This window comes from Coenobita brevimanus, chromosome 61, assembly GCF_032717465.1.
Source record: "Coenobita brevimanus isolate Jiangsu-jjx chromosome 61, ASM3271746v2, whole genome shotgun sequence".
NCBI lineage: Eukaryota > Metazoa > Arthropoda > Malacostraca > Decapoda > Coenobitidae > Coenobita > Coenobita brevimanus.
Genome location: NC_137014.1, coordinates 38741542 through 38769392, shown reverse-complemented (window position 1 = coordinate 38769392; position 27851 = coordinate 38741542). Strand labels below are relative to the sequence as shown.

The 27851-nt window shown below is 39.2% G+C and overlaps 1 protein-coding gene across 1 annotated transcript in view; it reads left to right on the top strand.

Annotated features, from left to right (window-relative positions):
- The window catches only part of Vav (Vav guanine nucleotide exchange factor), a 75030-nt gene that overhangs the window by 24430 nt on the left and 22749 nt on the right, over window positions 1–27851 (top strand). Inside the window, exons 7-15 of the mRNA XM_080275448.1 lie at window positions 139–297; window positions 484–699; window positions 1493–1612; window positions 4770–4886; window positions 8027–8136; window positions 13365–13416; window positions 18121–18186; window positions 25274–25473; window positions 27549–27669. Of these exons, the coding sequence (XP_080131574.1) occupies window positions 139–297; window positions 484–699; window positions 1493–1612; window positions 4770–4886; window positions 8027–8136; window positions 13365–13416; window positions 18121–18186; window positions 25274–25473; window positions 27549–27669 (1161 nt within the window). The remainder of the gene's footprint in view (window positions 1–138; window positions 298–483; window positions 700–1492; window positions 1613–4769; window positions 4887–8026; window positions 8137–13364; window positions 13417–18120; window positions 18187–25273; window positions 25474–27548; window positions 27670–27851) is intronic.

Here is a 27851-nt window from a genome sequence, read left to right as displayed (position 1 = left end):
GGGTTGGTGGAGGGTTAGTGCCCCTCCCCGTAAAACAAATAACTCAAAGTCAAATGGCCACCCCTTATGGGATTATGGTGTTGGGCAATAGATAGATAGATAGTAAGCTCTGATTTGATATATATTTTTGTGGCACAGGATGTCCCCCGAGAACAGCGTGAACTTTGCCTAAAGGAAATTGTTGAAACAGAGGACAATTATGTGAAGGCGCTGCACATGCTGTGCAATAAGTTTCGTAAGCCACTTAAGAAAATAATTCCAGATGACCAGCTCAAGAAAATATTCTGTAGGATACCAGTAAGTACCTTGTTACAAAAAAAAAAAAAAAAAAAAAACTTTTGCATATATGAGTATATTGGAAGCTTCCCTAATCACTAGCTCTTGCAGTATGATATACAGTAGCTCTGTAGGTACTGTATTTGCCCAGGCATTTGTCATAGAGTGATGTATCCATGAACAGATAGTAATACCATCCTGCTACAGGAACTAGCAGAGATCCACAAGCACCTACTGGATGGTCTGAAGGAAGCACAAGGGAACCTGAGCGTAGCAGAGGCAACACAGACTGTAGCACGAGTGTTTCACAATAACCAAGAAAAGTTGTTGATTTATGGAGACTACTGCACGAATCTTACATCTGCACAGCAGACACTTGAAGATCTCATCAGCAACAACGACAAAGTTCGCAGTCTCATACAAGTGAGTTTGGTGATGTGCATTACTTCCACTGCACATTAGTGACCAGACCAAAGTAGATATATACTTGTTCATGTTAGCCAAAGACTCGCAAGTTCTTTTTGAAATATTCATTACTCATCGTGCACTTTCATCATTCTGTTTTTATTTAAAAGGACAGTCCTCACAATATCAGGAGAAGTAACAGTTCCCTAAACTTTGTCCAGCTACTCATAAGCCTAACATTGAAGATAGCATCAGCTCACCTTCCCCCCCAGCACAGGTCATATTGCCCAAATTACAAAATTCCCCTGTACACTCCAGAGAAACATCTACCAATCCTTTGCTGACATGCCTGCCCCTCTCTCCTCACTCATCCCTCCACACAGCACACTCGAAGCTTACCACATCCTACTGCCTACCTCTGACACCATGGCACAACTTGTTTACCTGTTTGTTGCAAACATTAAATAAGAGTGAATGCATATGTGTAAAATTGGATTAGAATAATGATAATTATGATTTTTCTCTTCTTTCAGTCCCTGTTATCATATATAAGGAATATTTGTATTTCATCCATGTTAACTTGGCAGGAGGTTTTTCATCCTTATGCAACTTATTTCCCACAAATTAATGACAGAATAAGACCATACTGTAGCTTTACATCATTTTCATTGCACTGGTTTGTGACTAGCATCAGTTTGTAGTGTTAATCTCTTGTTACAGTTCAGCATTTAAGATGGAGAGATGGTAAATTTTGGCCAAGGTAAAATGGACAGCAAGGTTTTCCATAGCATACCTCTGACTCTGATTTCAGGAATGCCAGTCAGAAGTCAGCGGCGGGAGGCACCAACTGAGGGACTACTTAGTGGTACCACTTCAGCGTATTCTCAAGTATCACCTCCTCCTCAAAGAGCTTATCAACCACACACCGACTGTTAGTTCGATGATTCCATGTCTCATGTTGTTGTTATTTCCATTGATGTTTTGTCTTAATATTGTGCTACCACAGAATGTTAATTCTATGATTTCTTCTCCAGTGTTCTTATTTCCATTGATATTTTTTGTCATAATATTTGCATCATCTTTAAACACACCTGGGGTTTCATTCTTTCGGAAAAGATCATATTACCTCTCTTGTAAAGTCTGCTTCCAAGAGACTCCTTGCCTTTTTTTTACCCCTGCACAGTTGTTGACCTTATACATGGGTTTTATTTGCCCCTTTGTAGAGTGCAACTCTCATGTGTGGGGAGGCTTCCCACGTACAGCTCTTCTCAACAAGGCGAAGTCAAAGGCTTTTCGTCTCATTAACTCTCCTCCTTTTACTGGCTTCCTTCAACCTCTGTCTCTTTGCTGCATTGTTGCATCTTTATCGCATTTCTATGACTACTTCAGTGGTCACTTCTCCTCTGAATTGTCTGCTTGCATCCCTCCACCACTACAGCAGGATTGTAGCAACAAACTCTCATCCCTTTTTTGTTCAGCTCTCTAATGCAAGAGTTAACCATTACTCTCAGTCCTTCATGTATCCAACAGGTCAACTCTGGAACTGTCTTTCTTTGTCTGGATTTCCTACTGCCTATGATCTCCAGTCTTTCAAATGCAGTGTGTCCAGGGATCTTGAAATGAACTGATCTTGAATTTGGGTCTTTGTTATCTTGTTTTAGTTTTTTCTTGGAGGGAACAGTCTTGCAGGCTCCTGACCATTGGTTCCTTCTTTCTTGCTTAAAAAAAAAAAGTATTGTGATTCCTTTTCTCGTGCTGTTGTTTTATCATTTTCTTATCACCTTAGTTCTGTGATTTCTTTTCAAAATTTGAACCTCAAAAGTTCATATACATCTGAAGTTCAGATACCATAATATTTAAAATAACTTATTTAACCACCATTTTAGTTTCCCTCAGATTTGGCCTGAAAAAATATGTCTAGACTATGAGATAAGGATAGCCAGAGCAGTATGAGACAAGGATACAGCAGCAGGCACTGTGGCCTGGCAGATGTATGTCTAGAGCACAAGATAAGTAGCCAGTAAAATACTGCTACGAGTGTAGGACAAGGATAACCATAGGAACCTGCTGTTTGGCCTGCCAGAGGTATGCCTGAACTACAAGATAAGATGATAATAGCCAATTAAATTCTAATAAGTGTATTACCCAAAGAATATCACAGTAATTTAGACCATTTGGCCAGTCAAAGGTATGTCTAGATTGTGAGATAAGTTAAGGATAGTCAGTTGCATACTGTACTACTTCCAAAAGTTCAAGTTTCTCAAAACTTAATTGCCCATAGTCACGTACATTTCAAATTTATATAGGTTGCACTGTATCTTCATTTATGTTTCGTCTTACTTTTTTGCCACCACAGATTGGTAGTTCTATGATTTCTTCATTTATGTTCCCATCTCCATTGACACTTTGTCTTAATATTTTGCCACCACTGACTGTTATAATTTTATTTATCTCTTTCTCTACTTTTTTTTTTTTTTACCATGAGTTGTTTTTATTGCCATTGGTAATTTGTCTTAATATTTTGCCATGCTGTTCTAAATTCTTCTGTGATCTGATTTGCTTTTACTTTTATATTTTAAGAAAGGATAATACTTTAAACGCAACCATGAGTTGCTCAGCTGTTACCTTTTTTTTTTTTTTTTTTTTTTTTTTTTTTAAGTTGATATTCAGTGCACTTCCACTACAATCAGTCCTAGTACAGGTATACCCTGAGATGCAATACCCCGGCTTAGCGATGGGGGTAGAGATACCACCATACCTCGCCTAACAATGGCCAAGCCCCAGTTTAATGATGGGTTTTGATTTTTTTTACCAGTTTTGATTATATTTTAGACTTAAATTTTGTGTTTAGGTTGATTTATAAACTGTTTTTAGATTTAGATTAATGTGTTTTAGTCATAGGTGGGGTGCACATGGTCATTTTCTGGTACAGTTTATTAAGTTTGATTTTTTTCCAGACTTACATTTGACGATTTTCATATTTTATTTTTAGTGCTAGGTGGTGGCAACCATCATCCACTCACTTGATGTAGTGCTGCCTACTTCCTCCTTAGCCTTTATCATTCTTTTTCTGTGCCTGCCCTCCTCTCTTCCTATTTCTCCCATCTTTCCTGTCACTTGTTATTACTTTTCTTTCATTTACAGTGACAGGACAAATGGTTTCCTGTAAGCCAAGAAACCATTTACAACACTGGGTGATAACCATATAACCACACCATACGTGCTCCCTACGTGTCAGCAAGTGGGTTGGTGGAGGGTTGGTGCCCCTCCTCGTAAAATAAATAACTCAAAGTCAAATGGCCACCCCTTATGGGATAGTGGCATCTGGCAATAGATAGATAGGTAGATTTTTGTGTTTAGGTGAGTTATAAACTGCATTTAGGATTAGCTTAGCTTGTTTTAATGCTATTTAGGTGTTTAGATTAGCTAGAAACTTGTTTTTTGACTCATTTGGGTGGGTTTAAGGTTTTGTTGGGGGGGAAACCCAAGGCTCAAAAACGCATCCCTATACTTTACACGTTAAATCTACCCCGAGAATGACACCCCGCCTAGCGATGTGTTTTTACTTAACCAATTGCATCATTAAACTGGGGTATACCTGTAATAGGTAAAAAAATGTGCTTTGAAATACCATGGATCTTTAAATGTGCATGTTACTGTGAATTGAAGAGTATTGGTAAATCAAGTTTTTTACATAGGATTGTTGCTGTAAATTGAAAGGAATTGGTAAATCAGGTTGCAAAATGTAGTGGAAATTGTTCTTTTTATGTGTTGTGTATTTATTTTGATTAACTGAGGACTTAATTTTAAAAAATACAAGAAAGGAGACAAGCATCCATATTCTTGTTGGTTAAGGACGCTTGCTAGCACCACTTCCTTGCCAGTTTATATATCTGTCTGTTACATTATATTCTGGTATGTTATTTATGCAGTCGTTGCTGATAGAGTAAAGAAATACATGACGTAAAGGGGATACGGAAGTAAGTTTTAATACACAAAATAAGCTGTCAGAGATGAGATGCTAGAAAGCCTCCTGTGCTTCATACGACCTTACGATGAGAACCTTCAGCATTCTGTATTTTAACCAGGGGCTGTGTGAGGTAGAGGAGCTACGCCAGGCTCATGAGGATATGATGGACTTGGCTGAGTACATCAATGAGGTGAAGCGTGACAATGAGATGCTACAGATTATTAGAGACCTGCAGGTGATTCAGATTTTTCTGTGTAGTAATTCTGTCCGTCCATCTATCTATCCATCCTTTATTACTTCTGCCATACAGTAGTTAGAGAATAAATTAAGTATGATTGCTTTATTTGCCTGCAGTGTACAACTACTCTCTCAGGGAAAGATGATCATATGTTTGTCTGGGTATTCTTCTTTCTCCCCCTCTCGAGATTGTTCTAACATCACGTTTATTTAACTAATACTTGCTCATTGCATAGATTACCATGAACATGTGTAAAATCTAAACCATTATTTACTGTACATTCAGCTGTACTGCTGAAACTGATATCTTGAAGGGGATTGTATGCCCCCATTTATTTATGGTCATTTTTAGAGTACAGTACATTATGATTAACAGGAGTGGATTTAGGATTATTTTTGAGGTGTTGCCCAAATTACTCTTCAAAGTGATGAACATTTGGTCCACACCCAGTTATGGCTATCTGTAACCTAAGCTTTAATCCGAGAAGTGGTAGCCACTGATGAATTGCCTCCATGTCACCCTGTCCACCACCAGGGTGTCCTTTCTCCAACACACACTGTCTCTCATATACCCCATCACCTCTTCCCTCCAACTTATCCTCTCCCTCCCCCCTTTCACCTCACTGACACACATTCTTCTCTCTTTCTCACTTCTCCATTTGGCCATGTCATCTCAAGATACTTCTCTTAATGCTACCCAGCGATCTACATCAACACACAATACTTCTTCACTTCCTTATTTATCATTCTCTCTCCCTCTTTCTCTTCACATGGAACTCCAGATGCTGCTGACAGTAACTCTTTTTCACTCCTGTCAGTTTTAACTTGTGTCCTTCCAGCAGAATAATTTGATTGTATTTTTAACCCTAAAGACTGATGTCTGATGGTCGTCAGTTTCGGGTTCTGCTATGTAGTCCTAATATCGTCCTAATACTGATGATTGGAGACAGGCTACAAAAACGGAGAGCTGTAACCCCGCCTTTTTGATGATGTAAATGGTATCAGGTCAATGGAAATTAAGAGATATGGTGGTGGCAGGCATGATCCGGCCCCGTAGCTGAGTGGTGGGAAGGCCCCCCCCCCCACGTTGTCCCAGCTACTATCGACTTCTAAACCTAACCAAGTGACTTTATTTTATGCCTATTAATGTATGTTATATCCATATAGTTATTTGTGTAAGGTTATTAGCTGAAAACAATGTTTATTTGTAAAATTTTATTGATTTGTATGATGAATATACTGTACTGTATGCAGTATATTTGTCTTGCATTTTTAAATTTTTTTTAATGCCCATTCCATGAACTTGTTTCATGCCTCGGCACCAAATTCATATTGATTTTATTGATTTTTAGTGATTTTTTAAAGATTATTTGGCAAAAATTATGTATTTTCCAAAATTTGTCTTTTTTCGTTCTAACCGAGGGGTGACTTTTTTTTATCTTTGACAGTCAATAGTGCTGGAACCATTAGACATATGAGAGTGAAATATACATTTTCTGGTGTGTAAATTCAAGCTCTTGAAATCTGTAGAACCAAAATTTACTTTGGTGTAAGTTGAAAAATCAGACCCAAAATGTGGCTGAGGGAAGGATAATCGGGATAGGAGATTTTGGGTCTTTAGGGGTTAAACAATTGGACTGGGAACAAGAAGCTGTGACCATAAATGTGAATCCTGTGATTTGTTAAGGATGGATGAGTTATATCATATGTGTGTGGGAGAAGTAAATATAATAATCAGAAGGTGAATTCCTTCATTCTTTCCTCTTTCTTCTGCCTATGGGTGACTCTACACTGAGTGACAAGCCAAATGGTTTCCTGTACACCAGGAAACTATTTACTACGGTGGGTGGTAACCATATAACCAAATTTTGGCGCCTGGTGGTTTAGTGGGTAATTATTGTGCTCCAATTGGATTGAGCCGGTGAAGGTTTATATCCAAGGGGTGGTTGGGGTTTATTGCTCATGTAATGCCACTCAGGAATGAGTGAGGTTGGTCACTCTCATCTTAATGTCAGGACCAGCTGCCTAGCCCCGGGCTCCTACGCTCCTCATGGGGCAACGTACTGGTAGGATTGGATGATGGATGGATGGATGAAACTAACATATGTAACATCTATATTATTTTCACCATGAACAACAAAGAGTATTGGCAAGGCAACAGAGGCAACATCTATAGGTCTGTCTGTGACTAAGTGTGTTTGGACTTTCTTCTTCTCATAATGTATTATGTAAAATTACATGGAAAGCCTCCAGTCTATATAATTTACTCAAGTTGTCAAATATTGTAATTTTCCAGTACCTGTACACTCTGAGGCTTTAGAAATCAGACAGTTTCCAGTATATTGATTGCCTATATAATATTGGATTACTCTTGGCTTATCTTGGTACTGTGTAACCATAGACTTACTGGGCTGCAGGGCATGGATTGCCCAGTCAAAATCCAGATGGAAAAACAGCTTCTTTCTTGCCATACCTAAATATTTCCTGCCATATTCCAACCACCTGGCTACCATCAGCCTTGGGATGGTATTACCATGGGTGTGATGTGAGGTCAAAAGCACAGATATTATCTGTGTACAACACTTTTCATGGCAGGGAACTAAGTGTTACACAGAGTCTGGGTTGAGACTACTGCTCATACATCAGTATCTCTTCTACACAGCTACAATCTGTTCCCAGGGATAGGCTGGACTTGTTAGCCTCGGATGGCAGGTGGGCTGGATAAAGATAAACTCCAGATTCAAACATGGCACCATATGTATAATTTGTTGACAGTAAGGAGTCTTACATGGCACCCAGTATCACTGGTAATTACATTCAGCAGGTAAAAGAGAAAAAAGACTTACACATCCATACATGGCCATGTTCTTCAAAACATAAACACAACCACTTGCCACTTCAGTTTTGTTTCTCCTCAGTAGTCTTCTACCATTCCCTTTTTCTCTTTATGATAAATACCAATTGTAGTGCAGAGACATAGGTTATAGTTTTGTCTGTCATGTTGATTTTTCTACTTATGCAACTATATCTTTTGCACACTCATCCATTCATAAAATACCCAGTAAAGAATTGCATCATACTATCATGCATATCAGAAGAAGACATGGTAGACCTAATTGAAATTAATGTTTCTTCTAGATGAGTATAATGGAGATGCCTAATGAACTGAGCAGCTGTGAGGACCTAGGGAAATTGAGATACGACGGCGAGACCAGGATAGAATGTCATCCAGAATCCATAAAGAAACGGTGACGTATTTTGCATTACATTCCAGGAGTTATGTAAAAAAGATTCAATCAGTCAATTAATCAGTCATTTCTTGTGGAACCCCACGGGATGCATAGGGCCTCAATGAACTCACTCCACCAATATTTGTCTCTTGCCATCTCCTTCAGGTCCCATCAACACTCCTCTCCTGCTTCTCTTTCCATTGCCCTCAACCAGGTTTCCCTCGGCCTACCTCTACCTCTTCTTCCTCTAGCAGTCCACTCTGGCACATTCTGTATTAAACTGCCTTCTTTTCTGTATATGTGCCCCAGCCACTTCCAGTGAGACAGTCTCACATATTCATTAACTGGTTCCACTCTTGTAATATCCCTTACTCTTTCATTTGTAACTCTGTCTTGCCACTTTACCCCAAGAATCCTTCTCAGTATTTTATTCTCAAATCCTAATACTTTCTGATCTGTTGCAATTGTACTGTACCATGACTCATGCCCATAAATTAAAATTGGTCTAACCATGGTCTTGTAAATTGTCACTTTAGTTCAGAATTAAGAAATGAAAGTAACAGAATTGTTTCCCATTTCTACAAGTGAAATTTATATTAGGTTATGTCAGAAGATATTGTGATCTATGATATTAAAATTGAGGTTGTGAGGGGAACATAAGAACATAAGAAGAGAGGATAGCTACAGTAGGCCAGTTGGCCCATGCTAAGCAGCACCTAGAAGAGTAACTGAACTACTAGAATGAGGTAAGGATAGCAAAGAAGAAGGCTCACCCTCGCCCTCCAAACCCTCCAGCTGAAGCCAGCAGGAAAAAGTCAGAAGGAACTGTCCCGTGACATGCAAGCTGATCACATCTCTCGGTCACATTGTTCCATAAATGACTCGGAGATTGACCCCTGCAATCTGTAACATTTTGTAAATTCCATTCTTGTTACCTTCATAAATTTTTATTCAGCACAGGGAGAAAGTCCAGTTGTGAAGTGGTTAATGGTGACTCTCTGACCCCACCACTACAGATAGTTTCTTCAGAGATATTTCTAGAAGTTTTTGTTGTTATTGATGAACCCCAGTCTATCAGGCTAAGCAGACTGGAAGACTATGTTGCTGACGCCTGTCCAGGATGTAACATAGCACCCCATACTATTAAGCACATTATGGAAGACTGCATTGCACACAATCTCCTATGCCAACAACACAACACACACTCTTTGAGAGCTCTGAGGGAAAGTCCGGTTTTGCCCGTGGCCTTCCTAAGGGACTCGGGGCTGTTCGGCCAGACTGCCTAGGGAACAACTACTACTGCTACTATCACGGACAAGCAGCTGCCCCAGCAGGGCCATCTTGTGCTGTGAACCAGTATCCCCTTACAGCTAACAGCACCTCGCCACAACGAGTCATAGGGAATATTGTGGAGTTTTGGTTCATGGATGGATGCTGCATGGGGGAGGTGGTGGCTGAATCAGTGGAGAGGTGACCTGCAGTCCTAATGGACTCGGCTGCACCGCTGGGGCAGGGAACAGTCTAAGGATTTGAATCTCATAAAACAGACTTTACTGATCTACCCGAAGACCCGCCAACATGTCATAAAAGTACCACCTCATACAAGTACCACCACTAATACCAATACAGCAGTCCTGTATGAGACAGCCCTAGCCAACATTCAATAAGAACAGTGGGTGTTAGCATTGAAGTGGTGACGTGTGGAGGTGTATGGTATGTAGGAGAACTACTGGGCCCTGGGAGTGAGCTATGAAGCCTTTGCCCAGAGTCAGACACATTATTTAAAAAAAAAGAAAAAAGAAAAAAAAAAAAAAGATTGCATCTCCACTCAGTAGGCTTCACATCACCCTATAAATTGGCTATGATTACCGCCTAGCATTGTAAATGGTTTCCTAGGTTATGCGAAATCATTAGGCTTCTCACTTAATGCAGAGCCACCGTAAGTGGAAAGAAGAGTAATCAAAAGTTACAGGAAGAAAAGGGAGATTAACAAGAATTTAAAAAAAAAAAAAAGGTAAATGTACAGTATGCTTTACTATAAGCAGCAGAAAAACCTCACCAATTCAGTTCATATTCTTCCAGTTTGTTTTCTGTATTTTTCTGACTACTTTCAGGGTGGTGAATTACCTTTCCTGCTGAAAAATTTCCCCCCCTGTTATTATAATTGCGTTCCTTTAGCCATACCTACGATTGATTGTTTTCTGTGTGATGGAAGAAACTTACTTGACGTACACAAAGGTGGATTTCGTTCCCCAGTTTCCTAACTGGAGGTTACGTTAGGTTAGATTACCTGTATTAGGTGCAGTTAAGCTAGATTAGGCTAGGTTTAGTTAAACATTTAGGTTTGGATAGTCCCTTCCACCATTACACTGATGAGTCAAACGAGTTGTCAGAGCGGAAGAACTAAAACAACGGGGAAACAGATTTAACAAGAAATATTTATTTCTCACCCCAGGAATAATAAGAAAATGTAACAGAATATCAGGAAGAAGAAAAATTGATTTGGTAAGTTGCTTTACTGCTTAAAAAAAAAAAAAAAAAAAAAAAAAAAAAAAAATAGTGCAATCAAGGGTAAAGGCCTTGCTCACACCTTTATATTCACCGTTTTAACCTGTTTTGTTTGGTGACATATTTTCTGTTTTATTTTCTTGCTACCTGCAGATGACTGTATACATCCTTGGAGGGACTTTGAACTGGAGAGGTTAGATACAGTCCTCAGAAACTCGATCTTTACTTCGATGCCTTCCATAAATCATCTGGTGGCAGCAAGAATTAAAAAAAAATTTACAGCACCAGGGGGAATGGTTTAATAATGTGGCGCTTTCTTTCCTGTCATAAAGAATTTAGGCTTACTCACTTCTACAGTACAGTGAAACCATGTCTTTGTCAGTTAGAATCCTCAGTAATGAAGTATCTCTTCCTTGCCGCTTCGTTTTCGGTTATGACATGGTAATGATTTCATGTTAGTTATTTATCCAGTTTGTCACCCGCAAAAAGATATAGAATTATCATCATCATCATCAGCAGCTGCTGCAGCATCCAGAAACAAAGTCAGAGCCAAATGATGATTAACACAAGACAGTTTTTTTGTCAGTCTCACAAACTTAAAAACTACGGCAGAAATGCAGGAAAGCATCCTAATCTTACAAGAATATGGTCCATGAACCCTCCTTTGTAAATATAATGCATCTCAAAACTTGCTTATCTTGAAGCACAAGATCCAGATTTGAGATGCTTACCAAATTTCACAACATGGATTTCTATGTATTCCTATGTAAACTCCAGGGTTGTTTAGATTTGTTTTACTGTATCTTTATCTAACATGGGCTTTCAAGAGCGTCCACAGTTAAATATCATATACTGTATACAGTACTTTCATTTTCTTAGTTTTTGTCATTTATCCAACATTCCTCAAATTCCTTCAAAGTTTTCAGTACAATGGTCTTTTTCATTTTATTCTTCCAGTTTCCAGATGACATTATTTAGCTTGAGAGATGTTTCAAACTGCCTTTGAGAGATGTTTCCTTCACTACCAGGTGGCGCTTCCTAAATTAAATAAGTTCATCTGGCAGCAGTGAGAATAAAATAAAAATGTCCTTGGGTTGTAGGGGTTAAGGGTTTTTGTACTGTTGATGTAATTTTTTTTCTTCCATTGTCTCTACATATCTCACAGTCCACATCTTATATCTCTTGAATTTACATTCCTTATTAGACATTTTTCTTTTGCTCCAAAATATAATCCTGGTATGCAGTTCACCATCAGTTTTACAGTACAGTGCAAGTTTTCTGTGAGACGCCATTGCTTTTGATGTTAAACTTGTACTTTGCATTCATTTAGAACATCCAGTATTTGATAGGGATAGCAATTAAGTAGTCCCTCAGTACTATTCATATACCCAGCCAACAGCCAAATGCTGTTTTATGGTACCCATTACTCATTACTGTTATGACACAGACTGTTGAATATGGATGCTGCAAGAATGAATTTTAAAACCTGTCCATTTGATGTACTATGCAGGCTTACCAACCCAACCAGCTTAGACCTGGCATGGAGCAATTTCTTATGACTTTACAGCTCTTACAGGACAGGTGACAATGCATGCTGTTGGAGCCTATATTTTAAATCTTTGCACCAGCCATTCTTGTCTTCAAATAGAAAACTCATTAATGCTGTCTTTTCTTAGGTGAGTTCATGTTTTACTGGCCAGTAAGGGAGCAGGAAATGCACTGAGCTTATTGAAAGATATGTTTGGAAGTTTGTTAATAACTGGTAGTTGAGAATGTACTTAGATGCTGTAATCATAAGAAGAGATTGGATGTAGGCAGGATGGTGAAAAGGGTGTGAGTGGGTGAGTGAGTTTGAAGGTGGGAAGAGGCTTTGTAGGCCAAGAAGGTGGATGGATGTGATAAATATATATGAGAGAAAGTGAATTTTGAAATATGATGACATTAGGAAATTGACAAGAATCAAGTTGGTTGGATGAAATCTGTTTAATGGAGCACATGACAAGTGAGTGGTACCTCTTTTTGTAACTTGAGTCATTTTATTGATTCACTCTGGTAGGTGTATGTGTATAGCACTTCTTTAAAGAAAAGAACAAAAAATATGCAGATGGTAAGGTCTGTGAGGTAGAATCAGGATCCCAGACTTCAGTGATGTATGAATGACTGTCTGGTCCATTTTACTGGGCATGCTGTTGATAGCAATCTCACTTTCTTATTTTATCTTTTCTAGTTTCTGGATCCCACTCATCCCATCCTTTGGGGGGAAAAAAGATCAGGATGATGGTAATGAGTTATTGTTTCACTGTGCATAGGTAAGGGTGACAGAAAATTGTGATATTATCACAGATACATTAGTCAGCACACAGTAGAGTGGTGGCAAAGATCCATAAAGAAGTTAAGTGGAAGTTAATGGGCATAAAATATTAGACTGTTGAGTGAATAGTTGAGTGAGAAATTGAAGTGCAAGTTTCTTTTTTGAAGTAATTTTTATGTGCCAGTGTGAGTTAAAATTTTCTCTTAAGAGTAATTATCAAGAAGCACTGTACCATCATGAAAAGGTATAGTTTTGTAAAGTATTAGAATGGCAGGATGGCTGGTTGCAAGACAAATTAGTAAGACTTTTAAGTTCTGTTTATATAAACCCTAGAAAGTAATGTAAACTGAGTGTCACAAGTCACTCATCACCTGATGTCAGTGTTATTCCCTGCTTTACCCTCTTTTTCTCTCATTTGCTCTTCCAGATATGTATTTGTGTTCGACAAAGTTTTGGTGATCTGCAGCAGACAGACCAGGGTAATTAAATTTTATTTATATACTTGTTAGTTGCTAACTGTTATAATAATGGAATGCTAGCATTGAATGCCATATTATTTAGGCAACATGCAGGTAATGCCTAGTTCTAAATGATACATGATAAGATTGCATATATTTGTCAGTTTGAGGTGTACTATATTGGCAAGGGATAAGGCATATCAAGTATTGATGGAGCTTTTACTAACAAAACATCCATTCTAACACTACTTTCCACTCATTACTGCATACCAGATCTTAATTAGTGTTGCTGATTATAGTATTATCCGTGTAAACTGAAATATGTGAAATATTTGTATTTTAGGTTTATACAGTACAGTACTCTTTACATTACTTTATTTGCTGTCATATTATATATACTGTATATATATATATATATATATATATATATATATATAATATATAGTTTATATATTATATATATATACAGTATACATGTATGTATGTATATATACAGTATATATATATACGAGGGGCGTTCAAAAAGTTTTGGCAACAGGGTAATAAAAGCAAAATTAATAGAGATACACATTTATTGAAGTTCATACTCCTTCAACATACTCTCCTCTAAGGTTTACACACTTCTGGAGCCGTGTCATCCACTTAACAAAGCACTCCGTGTACTCAGAAACTGGTATACTCTTCAGTTCTGATTTTATCCTCCTGGCAAGGTCCTGTTCCCTTCAAAGAGGATCCCCGCAAGTTTTTCTGACAATTTAGGGAATAGCCAAAAGTCACATGGTGCCAGGTCAGGACGGCACCCTGTGACTTTTGGCTATTCCCTAAATTGTCAGAAAAACTTACTGGGATCCTCTTCGAAGGGAACAGGACCTTGCCAGGAGGATAAAATCAGAACTGAAGAGTATACCAGTTTCTGAGTACTTGGAGTGCTTTGTTAAGAGGATGACACGGCTCCAGAAGTGTGTAAACCTTAGAGGAGAGTATGTTGAAGGAGTATGAACTTCAGTAAATGTGTATCTCTATTAATTTTGCTTTTATTACCCTGTTGCCAAAACTTTTTGAACCCCCCTCGTATACAGGCATACCCCGGCATAACGATGTACTTGGTTAGGTAAAACCCCATTGTTAGGTAGGGAATCGTTTAACATACATTTCAATGTGGACCATTTATCAGCCTTGGGTTTCCCCCCAAACCAGGCCCAAAACCCACCCAAATGAGCCCAAAAACAAGTTTAAAGCCAATCTAAATGGTGTAACAACTGTCAAGGAAGCTAACCTAAGCCTAACACCTGTAAATAACTCACTAAAGCGAACAAATAAAATCTGAAAATCATCAAATATGTCTGAAAAAAATCAAGCTTAGTAAACTGTACCCCAAAATGACAATGTTCACCCCACCTACAGCTAAATACATTAATCTTACTCTAAAAACAGTTAATAAATCAAACCAAACATACAATTTTAGTCTAAAATATCATAAAAATCGGTAAAAATAAATAAAAACCCTTGGTTAAAATGGGGTATGACCATCATGAGGCAGGGTATGGTGGTATTTCTACCCCCATCGTTAAGCCGGGGTATCGCATCTAGGGGTATTGTATATCAAGGTATTACTGTACTGTGTATATATATATATCACCTTTATGAGAGAGGTCTGGCCTCTGTGTCCTTTTGCCACACCCAGACATAGTGAGAAGTTGGCTTTAACACAGCCTTAAATTGAGTAGAGAGGTGCTATTACTCATTCTATTTATAAAAGTTAATTGAAACTCACCTTAATGTTTTGCTTGTGGTGGTGATTACAAGTTTTAGCACAAGCCAGCGGTGAACCTGGCATCCTGCCTTTTTTTTTTTTTTTTTTTTTTTTTTTTTAAATACAAGGAAGAAGGAACTAAAGGCCCACAAATTTTCCCCTCCAAGAAAAAACAAAAACATGATAACAGAGAGCCAAAATCCAGATCCATCTATTTCGAGATGCCTGGATACACTGCGTTTGAAAGACTGGAGATCATAGGCAGTAGGAAATACAGACAGAGGGAGACAGTTCCAGAGTTGAACTGTTGGATGCATGAAGGACTGGGAGTAACGGTCATCTGCTTGCTGTTTCTCCATATTTCCATCTTTGACAGTGCGTCCATTCCACTGTGGCAGGTTGTACAGTACTTTATGTACTACAGTCCTTGTATGTCTGTTCATTCATCACTCCCCTTTTTTGAGACATTTATTTGATCAAATCCTTACAAATTCTTTTATGGGTTTGCTGAAGTGTGATATGAATGGTTTAGGCAAGTTTTTTTTTTTTTTTTTTTTTTTTTTTTTTGAGAGGAATGAAGTCACAGAGTGTGCAGTGAGGTTGGATGATGAGGATATGGAGAATGTGAGTGCATTCAAGTACTTGGGTAGTGTGGTGAGTAAGGATGGAACTTTGGGGGATGAAGTGTGTGAAAGGGTACAGCAGGGAAGGAAGGTCGTTGGTACACTGAAAGCAGTGATGAGAAATAGGGAGGTGAGTATGGAAGTTAAGAAGTCACTGCATGATAGTATTGTGATCCCTACCCTGACGTATGGAAGCGAGGCATGGACCTTGAAAGAGGGGAACAAGTCAAGAGTGAGAGCAGTGGAAATGAGTTACTTGAGAGGAGCATGTGGAGTGACGTGGAGGGACAGGTTGACAAATGAAGAAGTGAAGGAACGCTGTGGGGTGGATGTGGATATGGTTGAGAAGATTAGGAGAAATACACTGAGATGGTTTGGACATGTGAAGAGAATGGAGAATGAAAGACTGACCAAGAGGGTGTATGTAGGTGAGGTGGAGGGAGGGAGAGGGAGAGGTAGACCGAGGATGAGGTGGAGGGATGGAGTTGAGAGGTTTATGAGGGAGGGGGGGGTGAGTTGGGGGGAGGGTAGTCAAATGGTGGGTGACAGAGCAACTTGGAGGCGTTTTGTCTGCGGCCACCCTTTGCGGGATTAGGGTGTCAGGCTATAGATAGATAGATAGATAGACTATTAGACTGCAGGCCTGAGGCGAACTGGTTTTAAGTCATGGCCTCTCACGGTTCCATTTAATGGTCTTCTGTGACTGCCATTCTTTTCATTTCTTATTTTTGATTTTTAGTTTTAGTTTTGCTGATTTCCACCTGCTAACTTCTTATAGACGTGCAGGCCCTAGTCTCTTAAGTATCTGGTGGCTCCATGTGCTCTGCATCTTGGCATTTTCCTTGACCTCAAGCTTTACCATTCCATGGTATCAAAGGGCATGTGCTTCCCACAATATCACAAGTGGCAGAGGCATGCAGGGTACAGAAGAGCAAGATAACATGCTGCACATTCCTTAGTTCAGGTTGATAGTAATGAGACTGCTGGCAAGTGAATGTGCACATTCAACTGACTAAGTCAGCATTACCTTGACGAGCTGCCACAGTCACTCAGTTGCTCAAGTGAGAGCAGTGTCAACCTTCTTCAGTGCCACACTAGTTACTGTACTGTTCATGACAGTGCAGCCATGTGTCTGCTTTCCCCATTATTGAAGCATCCTGGGTCATGACATAATGATTGCATAACGCAGACCTTGTGTTTGCAGTGCTACAGCCCACTGTCTGGGATATCACCAGGGTGATTGAAAGTGGCATGATGGTATCAGTCAAAGATCCTAAGAGGTTCATCCTGTGAACCATGGGGAACCATTAAGACTGGAAGGCACATCCAAGTTAGTTCCCAAGATAGGGGTTGTCATCATCTTAGATGTGACCCCAGGACTTGTATCGCTGATTGGTGTCCGAACTACGAGGTGTTGGACATGACTTCAAACAGAGAAGTGTTTAACATGGGTTCTGGCATGATAAGAATCCTGTAAACAAAGATTTGCATCTGGCATGATGCTGTTTTGAAAATCCCAGCTTGGTTTCTGAGATGGTGCCAAAAGAGTGACATGTTGGACCTAACACCTGTTGGACAAAACTGGCAACCTGCAAAACATAGTGGAAGGAGCGTCCATAAAGGCTGAAGCTTTGAGAAGAGATTGAAATTAATTTTACACACTGGTGTCATAGGTCTGTTGTAGGTGAGGATGCCTACCATCCACTCATTGTTTGCAGCTCTACCTTAGGTGGCTCCACACTAAGTGGTTTCCTGTTCACCAAGAAACCCATTACTGTGTTGGATGATAACCACATAACTACAGTAGTGGATGCTTGATGGGTTTATGGGTTAGGGCACTCAAGCAGGATGTAGCCCTACAAGGTTAACATCTGTGAGGTAGTAAAAGTTTATTGTTCACAAATGCCACATGGAGATGAGTGACTGGTCACCATTACCTTAAAGATAAGACCAGATAGACTAGCCCTAGCCTTGGTCTTCCTAACAGACCAAAAACAATGATTGGATGATCATGATGATGGCCAAATAGAGTTATAGCACCTCCTTACTTATGACTGTAGAAATAAAGCCTTCCTGTGTTTATTTGTGGTTATATGACACTGAGGCCTAGTCCAACTGAAGGTGCCTCCATGACTTCCTGACAGGGATTTTTTTTTTTTTTTTCTGCACAAGCCTATTACTTGACTCTCAAGAAAAGGTATATTGTAGAGCAACATGCCACTCAATATAATGGCCAATGGCTGTTGGTCTTTCAACAGTGGTATGCATAAATACAGGCATTTTAACCTTGCTGTGTTGCTTTCCCACAGTATGCATGATGGAATTGTGATATAAAACCTTCTTTGGCAGAGATTATCCGAGCTGTTCCTAAGCCTTAATTCCAATAGATGGTCCTTGGGTGAGGTGTCCTTAGAGGTACTAAACTAACAACTTGTCAATGTACATGCTACTTATTTGTGGGCACAGTGTTCGTGTTGGTGAACAGACTCATGTTTCTTAGTACTGTGTGTGTAGAACCAGTCTTCCCCATAACAGGTAGTTTAATATTGTGTAGAATTCACCATATAGAGTATCAAGGCACAGTCATATTTGTGGGTATCTGTTGAGTTTATTGATTTATTCAGAAAGAGCACTAAATTCTTCATATATTTCAAATTTGTGCTTATTGTAGTGCCTTGATAGGAAGCACACTGTAATATGCTTTATAAAATCCACTGCTGTGAATCACTCCCATTGGCAGAGTAGCTTGCTGTGCAGTACGCTGAAGCATCGAGTAATGTGTTGATTTTCTTTTTTTTTCTAATGACTTTCCATTAGAGATGCAAGTAACAGCTATAACATGGGGCTGCACCTCCTCTTGGCATGAGCCGAAGGTGACATAATTCAAGTCAGGTGTGGTCAGCATCATATAATTTTACATTATTTTGGGGTTTGAAATCTTTTACTGTGTCTTATGTATGCTCATGGTTATGTGGCAAGAAGTAAAGTAAAAAATAATGTATATATATACACTGTATATATATCATCATCATCAGCCATTTGAGTATCCACTGCAGGACCGGCCTATCCCGACCGAAGTCGGGACGATACAGCCAATGTATCTCTACCAAGTGGCTTAGGCTGTTTGGTAGAGATTGTATGTAGGGTGAGAATTGCTTGTAAGTGTAATTTTAGTGCTGGAGTGGCTTTGGATGTGTGTGTAGTCTGTGAACCAAGTGTAATCGGCCCGTGCAAGCCGACTGGGTGCAAGCATACTTTACAGTATGCGACGCTGGTTCAACCACAGCACCCCTTGTGTCCGCCAAGCAGTACGTGGCCAGGAGAACGCTCCCAAAGTTTATTACCCTGGCGGGGCGCGAATCCTCGCTCTCCAGTGTACGGAAATGCACATTTTACCACTGTACCACAGAAGCTCCATACATATATATATATATATATATATATATATATATACAGTATATATATATATATATATATATATATATATATATATATATATATATATTCCGTAACTGGAGTTGATAGTGGGGGAATATCAAAGTTATAGTGGTGTGTTGAGGTTTAGCATGGTTGCCTTAGTCACACCCAGGCACCTCACACTAGTGGGGCAAAGTTAATATGTGTCAACTGATTCTTGCTGTTTATGCACATTCTTGTGCTGATAGCAAAGAATATTGTTTTTCGATCACAATACGTTAGAACGTATCTGGACCAAAATTTTCTTAAGAACATATAAATAGCAGAGTTCTTTCTAACAAAAACGTGTAGTGGAAGACAAAAGAGTGTTGAGTGGTGAGTCGATGTCTCAGTTGTAGTCAGCATCGTTACATCCTTTGACAAAAAGTGAAGTGAAAAGCTACATAAAAATCTATGACAGTAGTTGCTATTGGGGAACTGTGTGTAGTTACAGAGGTGTGGTGAGGTGTGAGGCAGGTGCCTTGGTAACAAGTAGATGACTTACACCACCCAGGGCTGAGTGGAGTGTACATTGCCCACTGACTCCTTCAGTTTGTAAATTTTGCCCTTTCCTCTCTTCCTTCCTTGCTCTTCTGTCTTTTTTTCCTTCATTCTTTTCTCTTCCCTCTGCCTATGGGTGATTCTACACTGAGTTACAAGCCAAATGGTTTCCTTTACACCAGGAAACCATTTACTGTGCTGGGTAGTAGCCATATAAACAAGTTATGATGCCTGGTGGTTTAGTGGGTAATTAAGGCGCTCCAGTTGGATTGAGCCTGTGTAGGTTTATATCCAAGGGGTGGTTGGGGTTTATTGCTCATGTAATGCCACTCAGGGATGAGTGAGGCTGGTCACTCTCATCTTAAATGTCAGGACCAACTTGCCTAGCCCCGGGCTCCTACACTCCTCATCGGGCAACATAGGATTAGATGATGGATGGATGAACTCTGCACTATTGCTAGAGTTGTAATTTCTATGACAGCCCATTGTATTATTGCCAATAGCCAGAGTTACAGTTTCTGTTACAGTTCATTGTTGCAGTATTCCATTTATGTGATGACAAGGTGTTTTGGGTAATTACCTGTGAGATATAGGGGCAAATGGGTGACTTTGGCCAAGTGGCTAGAAGCACTGACACAGCAAAATACCAGAAGTATTTAGCTGCATTATTCGAGGCTTCAGTGTGCGTAATATTGAGACTGACCACTACCAAAATTTCCAGCTCAAACCAAGGGTCAAAAATAGTCTCGGGAAAAACAACAGTCGTCTTTAATTTTGTCAGGTTCTTATGCTGTGGATTTTATTTACCAGTCTGGTACTATTATGACTAATCTGTGATGATACTTTTTGATTAATTTTTCCAGTACATAATTCATATCATATACTCGTATATATAGTCAAGTCACCTAAGGCACGGTTAATCGGTTCTGGACCAAGCCCATGCCAAGGAAAACCGTGCCATACATATAACTAAACATATGGAAAAAAGGGAATTTGGTTCTGAACGTTCACCCAAAGTCCCCCGTTTCACCCTACTTGTCCCCATTTTTCCCCACTGTACACATGCACACAATCAAGCAATCAGTCAATGCATGTATTTCACGTAACAATAGGCACAAAAAAGGGGAGAGTGATCAGCCTTGTGTCTACTTGGGCAATACCACGCGCTGCAGATTGAGGGAAAAAAAGCTCGGCCAAGTAGACACAGATCAGCTGACCGACCAAAACATTAAAGATGGCGGAGGCTGCCTGGTCAAGCACTGATTGAAGAAGTTTATTTGATAAAGTTTGTATGCTCACGTGTCAACAAAACTCACATTTAACACATTAATAATCATTCTTATTTACGTGACGATGATGATGGGAGGCATTATACTTCATCTTAGCTCAGAGGTAGGTGCTTCTTCACTAACCCGTTCATAGCGGTTTTACGAACAAACCTATAAACTAGTCGCAATACCCAAAGAATCTTCATTGTTTCATTACTTAACACAATGAATTTGGTGAAGTTTAACCTCCTCATAAGAGAGAAAAAAGTCCACAGTTGGAGCACTCGTAGTATGGAGCTGAAGTGGTCGCCATCCTCTTTGTTTACAAACAGGGGAGCGTGCTGTCAGGGGAATTTGCCTGCGCATTTCAAACCTTGTTGTGCCTGCACCATAGGTAGTTTATGCGCATGGTTCATTTTGGGGGGGGTCTGGCACCTCTCCGTGTCATAGATAACCGTGCCATAGAAGTCTGCACCATAGGTGACTTGACTGTATACATACATATATATATATATATATATATATATATATATATATGTATATATACATACTTACATACATACACACACACTCAAACCTCGATTTAAGAGACTAAATGGGGAATCAACTTGTCCCTTACTTAAAAATGTCCCCTACTTGAAAAAGTCCATTGTGTTACCACATATAAAGACAATCTTATCATGAATATCATTTTACGGGTGCCGTATAAAGAAACGTATTAATGTGTATAACCTAGACATTACGTATCACTTTTGAATGGTCTTGTCCATTTGTTAGGTAGAATATAGAGTCCCTTAAATCTGAAATCCCCATAAATGGAGGTCCCTTAAATTGTGGTTTGAGTGTATATATATTACCATACCATTTTTATCTGTATTAAAACTTTTTGCTGTTTTTAAAGTTATTTCCTTATTTTCATGCTGCAATGGTAATTTCCTGTACATCCCACAGATTATGGAAAAATTACTCGGGGTAACTTAACTGCATTGTTGGCTAATGCATGCTTTAAGGCTTGATCATATAGGAATATTATCAACTTGATGTTAAAATGATTATTAATCCCATCATACCTTAGTTATGGAGACAGTATGATACATTTTAATATGTTCCTTAATATAAGAGTTGCATGGATTTTTATCAAAATTTCTCCTGGTGTTGTGCACATGTGTACAGTAAGTACAGTAAACTCTTAATTATCCATCATAATTCAGCCAAGCCCTACTCCGGATATTGCATTTTTATCTGTCTCAGCTTTCTATCCTGAAAACTTTCCCATGAGTAAAAGATGAAAATAAGCATAAAATACAATAAAGTAATGATAAAATACAGTAATACAGTGCCAGTTGGCTACCATTTGCAAGCTGGTTGTTACACCTCGAAGCTGGATATTGCATAGAACTGCCAGTTACGTCCCATTTCTGCGCCAGATATTGCATTAATGCACAATAGCCAGTGCTGGCTATTGTGACGCCAGATAAATGAGAGTTTACTATAGTTCCAATTTATTTCCTTCTGGGTATTATTTTTTCTGTGGATTTTTTAATGCGTGTGTGTTTTTCTTCACTGCTCTACTGCTTTTTTTTACTTGTGTGTTTTTCTGGTGTATGATCTTTCATAATTATCTTTCAAAAACATCATCCTCTTCATCATCATCATCTGATCCTCTGTTGTATATTTCTCATTTTCTTTTTAGGGACTATGGCTACATTACTCAGCTGTGACCACTTTGCTTTGTTGAATTAATAATTTGTATGTCTTCATATCACACCAAAGCTAAATCACTATAGAGAAGTACAGCATTACATTTTCTTATTGAAATTGTTAATCAAGCACTCAGACATAAACTGTGGATTAGTTATGAGAGAAATGCACAGTAATGGATAATTCCAGATATTTCATAATTTCTTTCATCACCAGAGTTAGAGCCATATCCAGACCTCAGATTATTATTTTTCATCAGAGTAAGGCCATATCCAGACCTCAGATTAGGCTGATGCTTCCCTTTCTCTCATTTTAAGATAAAAGTTTCTAAGTACTGTTACCATTTGTCACTGTTCAGTATACTATTAACAGAGAAATAATGGGGAAAATTTAAACAAAAGTGATTTAGCACTTTTCTTCTGGCCAGAAAATTGAATAGTACATTATCAGTACAGTATTGTATTATATGTAGCATGGACAGAGTACTGCATGGAAATATTTACGGTATTTATAAACAGACAAGGTAGGGTAGTGGATGTTGGAGTGGCCCTGGTGAGAGAGGATAGTGTTTGGAAACTCCCTGTACTGTTGTTTGCAGATGATACTGTGTTGTTGAGTGAAGACGAAGGGGAGCTGCAAGGCTTGGTGGATGAGTTTGAGAGAGTGTGTAAGAAATGGAATCTGAAGGTGAATGTAGGGAAGAGTAAAGTGATGGTCTTTGAGAGAGGTGAAGTCAGTGAATGTACAGCGAGGTTGGATGGTGAGGAATTGGAAAATGTGAGTACGTTTAAGTACTGTACTTGGGTAGTGTGATGAGTAAGGATGGAGGTTTGGAGGGTGAAGTGCTTGAAAGGGTACAGCAGGGAAGAAAGGTTGCTGGTTCTTTGAAAGCAGTGATAAGAAACAGGGAAGTGAGCATGGAAGTGAAAAAGTTACTACATGACAGTATTGTGATACCAACTCTAACGTACGGAAGTGAAGTTTGGACGTTGTTGGAAGGACACAAGTCAAGAGTGAGAGCAGTGGAAATGAGTTATTAAAGAGGAGCCTGTGGAGTCACATGGAGAGATAGGCTGACGAATGAGGATATAAAGGAATGTTGTGGTGTTGATGTGGATGTGATAGGGAGTGTTATGAGGAACACACTGAGGTGGTTTGGACATGTGGTGAGGATGGAGGGTGAAAGACTGACGAAGAGAGTGTATGTGAGTGAGGTGGAGGGGGGAAGAGGGAGGGGGAGGCCGAGGATGAGATGGAGGGATGGGGTGGAGAGGTATATGAGAGAGGGAGGTGTGAGTTGGGAGCAGGGTAGTGAAATGGCGGGGGACAGGGCGACTTGGAGGCGATTTGTTTGTGGCCACCCCAAACGGGATTGAGGCGTCTGGCAATAGATAGATAGATAGATAGATAAACAGACTCATGGGTGTTTTTATATTACTCTGTGCAGTAGCTGTATAGTAGTGCTAAAGAAAAGAAACAAGATTATATATTTGCTATTAGTATTGATCCACATACAAGTTTGACAAAAGACATGGATTGTTATGCAGGATTGATGTTTGTTGGTTTGGATATGGCTCAGGGAGTAACTCTCTGCATGCCATTTATGCAGTATTAGAATATTGTGCTGGATAATGGCATGTACTCTAGATGTAAAGGGAATGTAATGAGTGACCATAAAATCCTGTTACTTCCTCTTTAAGTTATTCGAGTAAAAACTTTTTATTTTTTTTTTATTCCCAAAAGGACACATGTTTGATCTCAGGCTGGTAGGAAACAGATTAATGAATTGAAGTCCATTAAAAGAGACTTAACTGAGCAAGACGCACTAAGATATAATAAAAACACCCCTGCTAATAACCACCACACTATTTATAAATGAGACAACCCTAGCGTGTATTCACTATGGATAGTGGGTATCAGTACCTGTACAGTACTGAAGTAGTGGCATGTGAAAGTGTGACCCATAAGAGGATTGTTGGACGTAGGGAAATGAGCTGTCAAATCTGTGCCCGGAGTTGGTCACGAGGGAGAGAGAAAGAGAAAAAGAAGAAACAGCCAATAACTTGCAGCATGTGTCAATGTGTAAACACGTTGTTGTGTGTATTTCCTATTAAAGATTACATTGCATTGTATTTTGTCATATGAATCATTGATCATGGCGTAACTGGACATTGTGGCCACTCAGTATTATTACTTCACTGATAAAAATGTATTAACTGCTGGTTTCCACTATCAGCCTAGTTTTTTATTTATTTATTTTTTATTTTTAGCATGGTATCATGTAATGTGTTACAAATCATTAATAAAATGTATTTGTTTTCCCTGTCTTGGATGATTGTGGGTGTGCCTTTGACTGTGTGTGTGTCATTATTGTGTTTGTTTTTGTGAATGTAATGGTGTGTGTGTATGTGTTGGTATGCATCTGCATAAACCTGGATATGAATTTACACAACTGTGTATATGGGTATGCATGTGTATGTTTGAATGGTATGCATCTGCATAACTCTGGGTATGAATATACTCAACTGTGTATATGTGTATTTATGTGTATGTCTGTGTATGTATGAATATGGCAGGATGAGAAGTATGTATACAAGGACTTGGTGCGTCTCGAGTCATGCAAGGTACAGAATTCGACGTCGGGTGCCGGTGGCAACACCAAGAGCAAAGCGAATAGCTTCTACCTTGTTCTTAATGGCAACAAAAAGGCCTATACCATCTACGCAAAGGACAATGACACCAAGGAGAAATGGATGAAGAATATCAGTCAGGCAATGTAAGTAATTCTCATGGGTTATGCCCAGAAACATACATAACATTGTAGCTTAGCAAATAGACAATTTTACTGTGGCATGTAAATTAGGGTAAATCCTAAGAGCCTTGCTGATGCATCATATTTTCAATACAAGTTTCTCTTGTACATTCATTTTTACCATTAGGTCCATAGTAAATTACAGGAACAAAGTTACATTGCTGCCTGTATAGCCAGTTTGATGTCCATGAATTTATTGCACCAGTTGTTTAGAAAATTTTTTATATTTTGTACCACATTCCTTTCATGTGATGAACACTGCCTTCTGCCACATAACTTCATCAGTGGCATAATTGATGGGTGAATATCTTAATGAAGCAATTACATCATGTCTGTTTGAGATTGTACTGTACTCCCATGTTAGAGTAAAGATTACCAAGTACTGGTAAAGTTTGTGGAGCAAAGGCTATGACAATACTGGAAACAAATTGGCATCGCAAAGTATTATCAAAAGGCATAGTAATATAGAGGTTTTAAGTACAGGTAGTCCTGACTTACTTTAATTCCTCTAAGATGTGTGCAGGCCAAGTGCTACTTTTGGTGAAACTGAACTAGACATCTTTCTTATGACCAAGGGCTTAATAGCACAAAAATAACACATTTTTCTGACTTCAGAACTGGCATATAATAAATCACAAGTAATTTTGAGTGAAATATAGTGTTACTTCATCAGCAGCTTAATATTGAAACAGCTTTAAGTGAAAAAATTCTAATCAAGGACTAGCAGTAGAGTGTACATGAATATACAGTATGATAAAATAGAGAGTAGCATTATAATATCTGTCCTTATTCCACTTTACACCTGTTTATGCATATGACCCTCCTTTGATCTCTGTCTTTTCCTGGACACTATCATGATTGCATCTGCACTGCAACTGCACTGTTGGAGACAAAAGTTTTTATAATAATTCATCTTATATGCCTCTCACTTTCCCCTGCTGGCTAATATTCCTAAGCTGAGAGAAGGTTAGTATGTTTCTTTGCCCACAGATAGTTATGTTTAATTGAATGCATCAGGGAGGAAAGTGACAGATGTGCCCTGAGACTGAGGTAGATGCAGTGGAACAGTAGAAAATATTTTGTCCCCAGGTATACCTTCTCCTGCCTCAGTATTCTGTAGTGATATTGGGGTGAATTCATATCAGTTTTGGAGGTACAGAACTGTGGTACCTCTTCCTCAGTGGTTTACTCTGCATATTACACCATAACTTGAGAGTCTCCAGCTCCTGTTACTCACTTGTCTGAATCCTGCAGGATGACGATCAAGTTCACTGACACTTCTCTGTCACCTGTGGCAGTGGAAGGTGTTACATGAAATATTTTTATTTGATAGCAGTGTGAGGCATGTAGAAAAAGAATATGAGAAGGAGGAATACTTTGTGATGTCCGGGGAGAAATGAAAAATATGAAAGAGAGGACATGATGTTGGCATGGAATTGTCAGTAAACTTTAGACCATCAGTGTACCTGCTTTTGCCTCTCTTTCCATATATTACCATATACTTTTCTTCTTCTTTTCCATGTTATTGCACTGGCATTTGTATCTGTGTCTGGTCTGCATTTACCTCATTATACCTGCCCCACCCACATTGCCATACCCTCCATACCCTTTTGTGTTTTTACCTCTACATTATTGTACTGTCCTCCACCTCTGACCTCTCCTCATATGCCTACCCTACGGACATTGCCATACCCTTCTGTGTTCTTTTCTCACGTCACTGTATCAAACTATGCCTTTACCCCTTCCCCATCCTTATCATACCCTGCCTACCACACCCATACAACTCACAACTCCAGTTATTTCTTCTGTTATCCATGCATTAGTGTATATACCTTTGCATCGTCCATACTGTGCTTTTTTTTGCTGTTACCCTCACATTATTGTACCTACATCAGCCTCTGCCTTATTGTGCTTTTTCTTCTCATTTCTCACAATTCTGTACCTACTATACTATACCTACTTTACTTTCTTTTCTCCTGCTCATACATTATTCTGCCTGCCCCTGTCTGTACCTCACCCTAGCTACCTCACCCTGACAGCAAGTACCTGAACCCTGAGGAGAACCAAACACTGGGCCACACCTTCACTGTCACCACCTTCCCCAAGCCCAACACCCGCTGCAGCCTATGCAACAAGCTCCTGAAAGGCACTATATTCCAAGTGAGTTTTTTTTTTTCCCCTTCATCTTCCAAGTCTGTTAATGGCTCAGCTAACAAAAAATATCCATTGCCTTGGTTAACATTTTTATTAGCTGCAATGAATGTGGCATACACTTATAGCTACAGTAAATTTATTACTTTTGCATTTGATGAACATAGACTCTCTTCAATTTATCTTGTGAT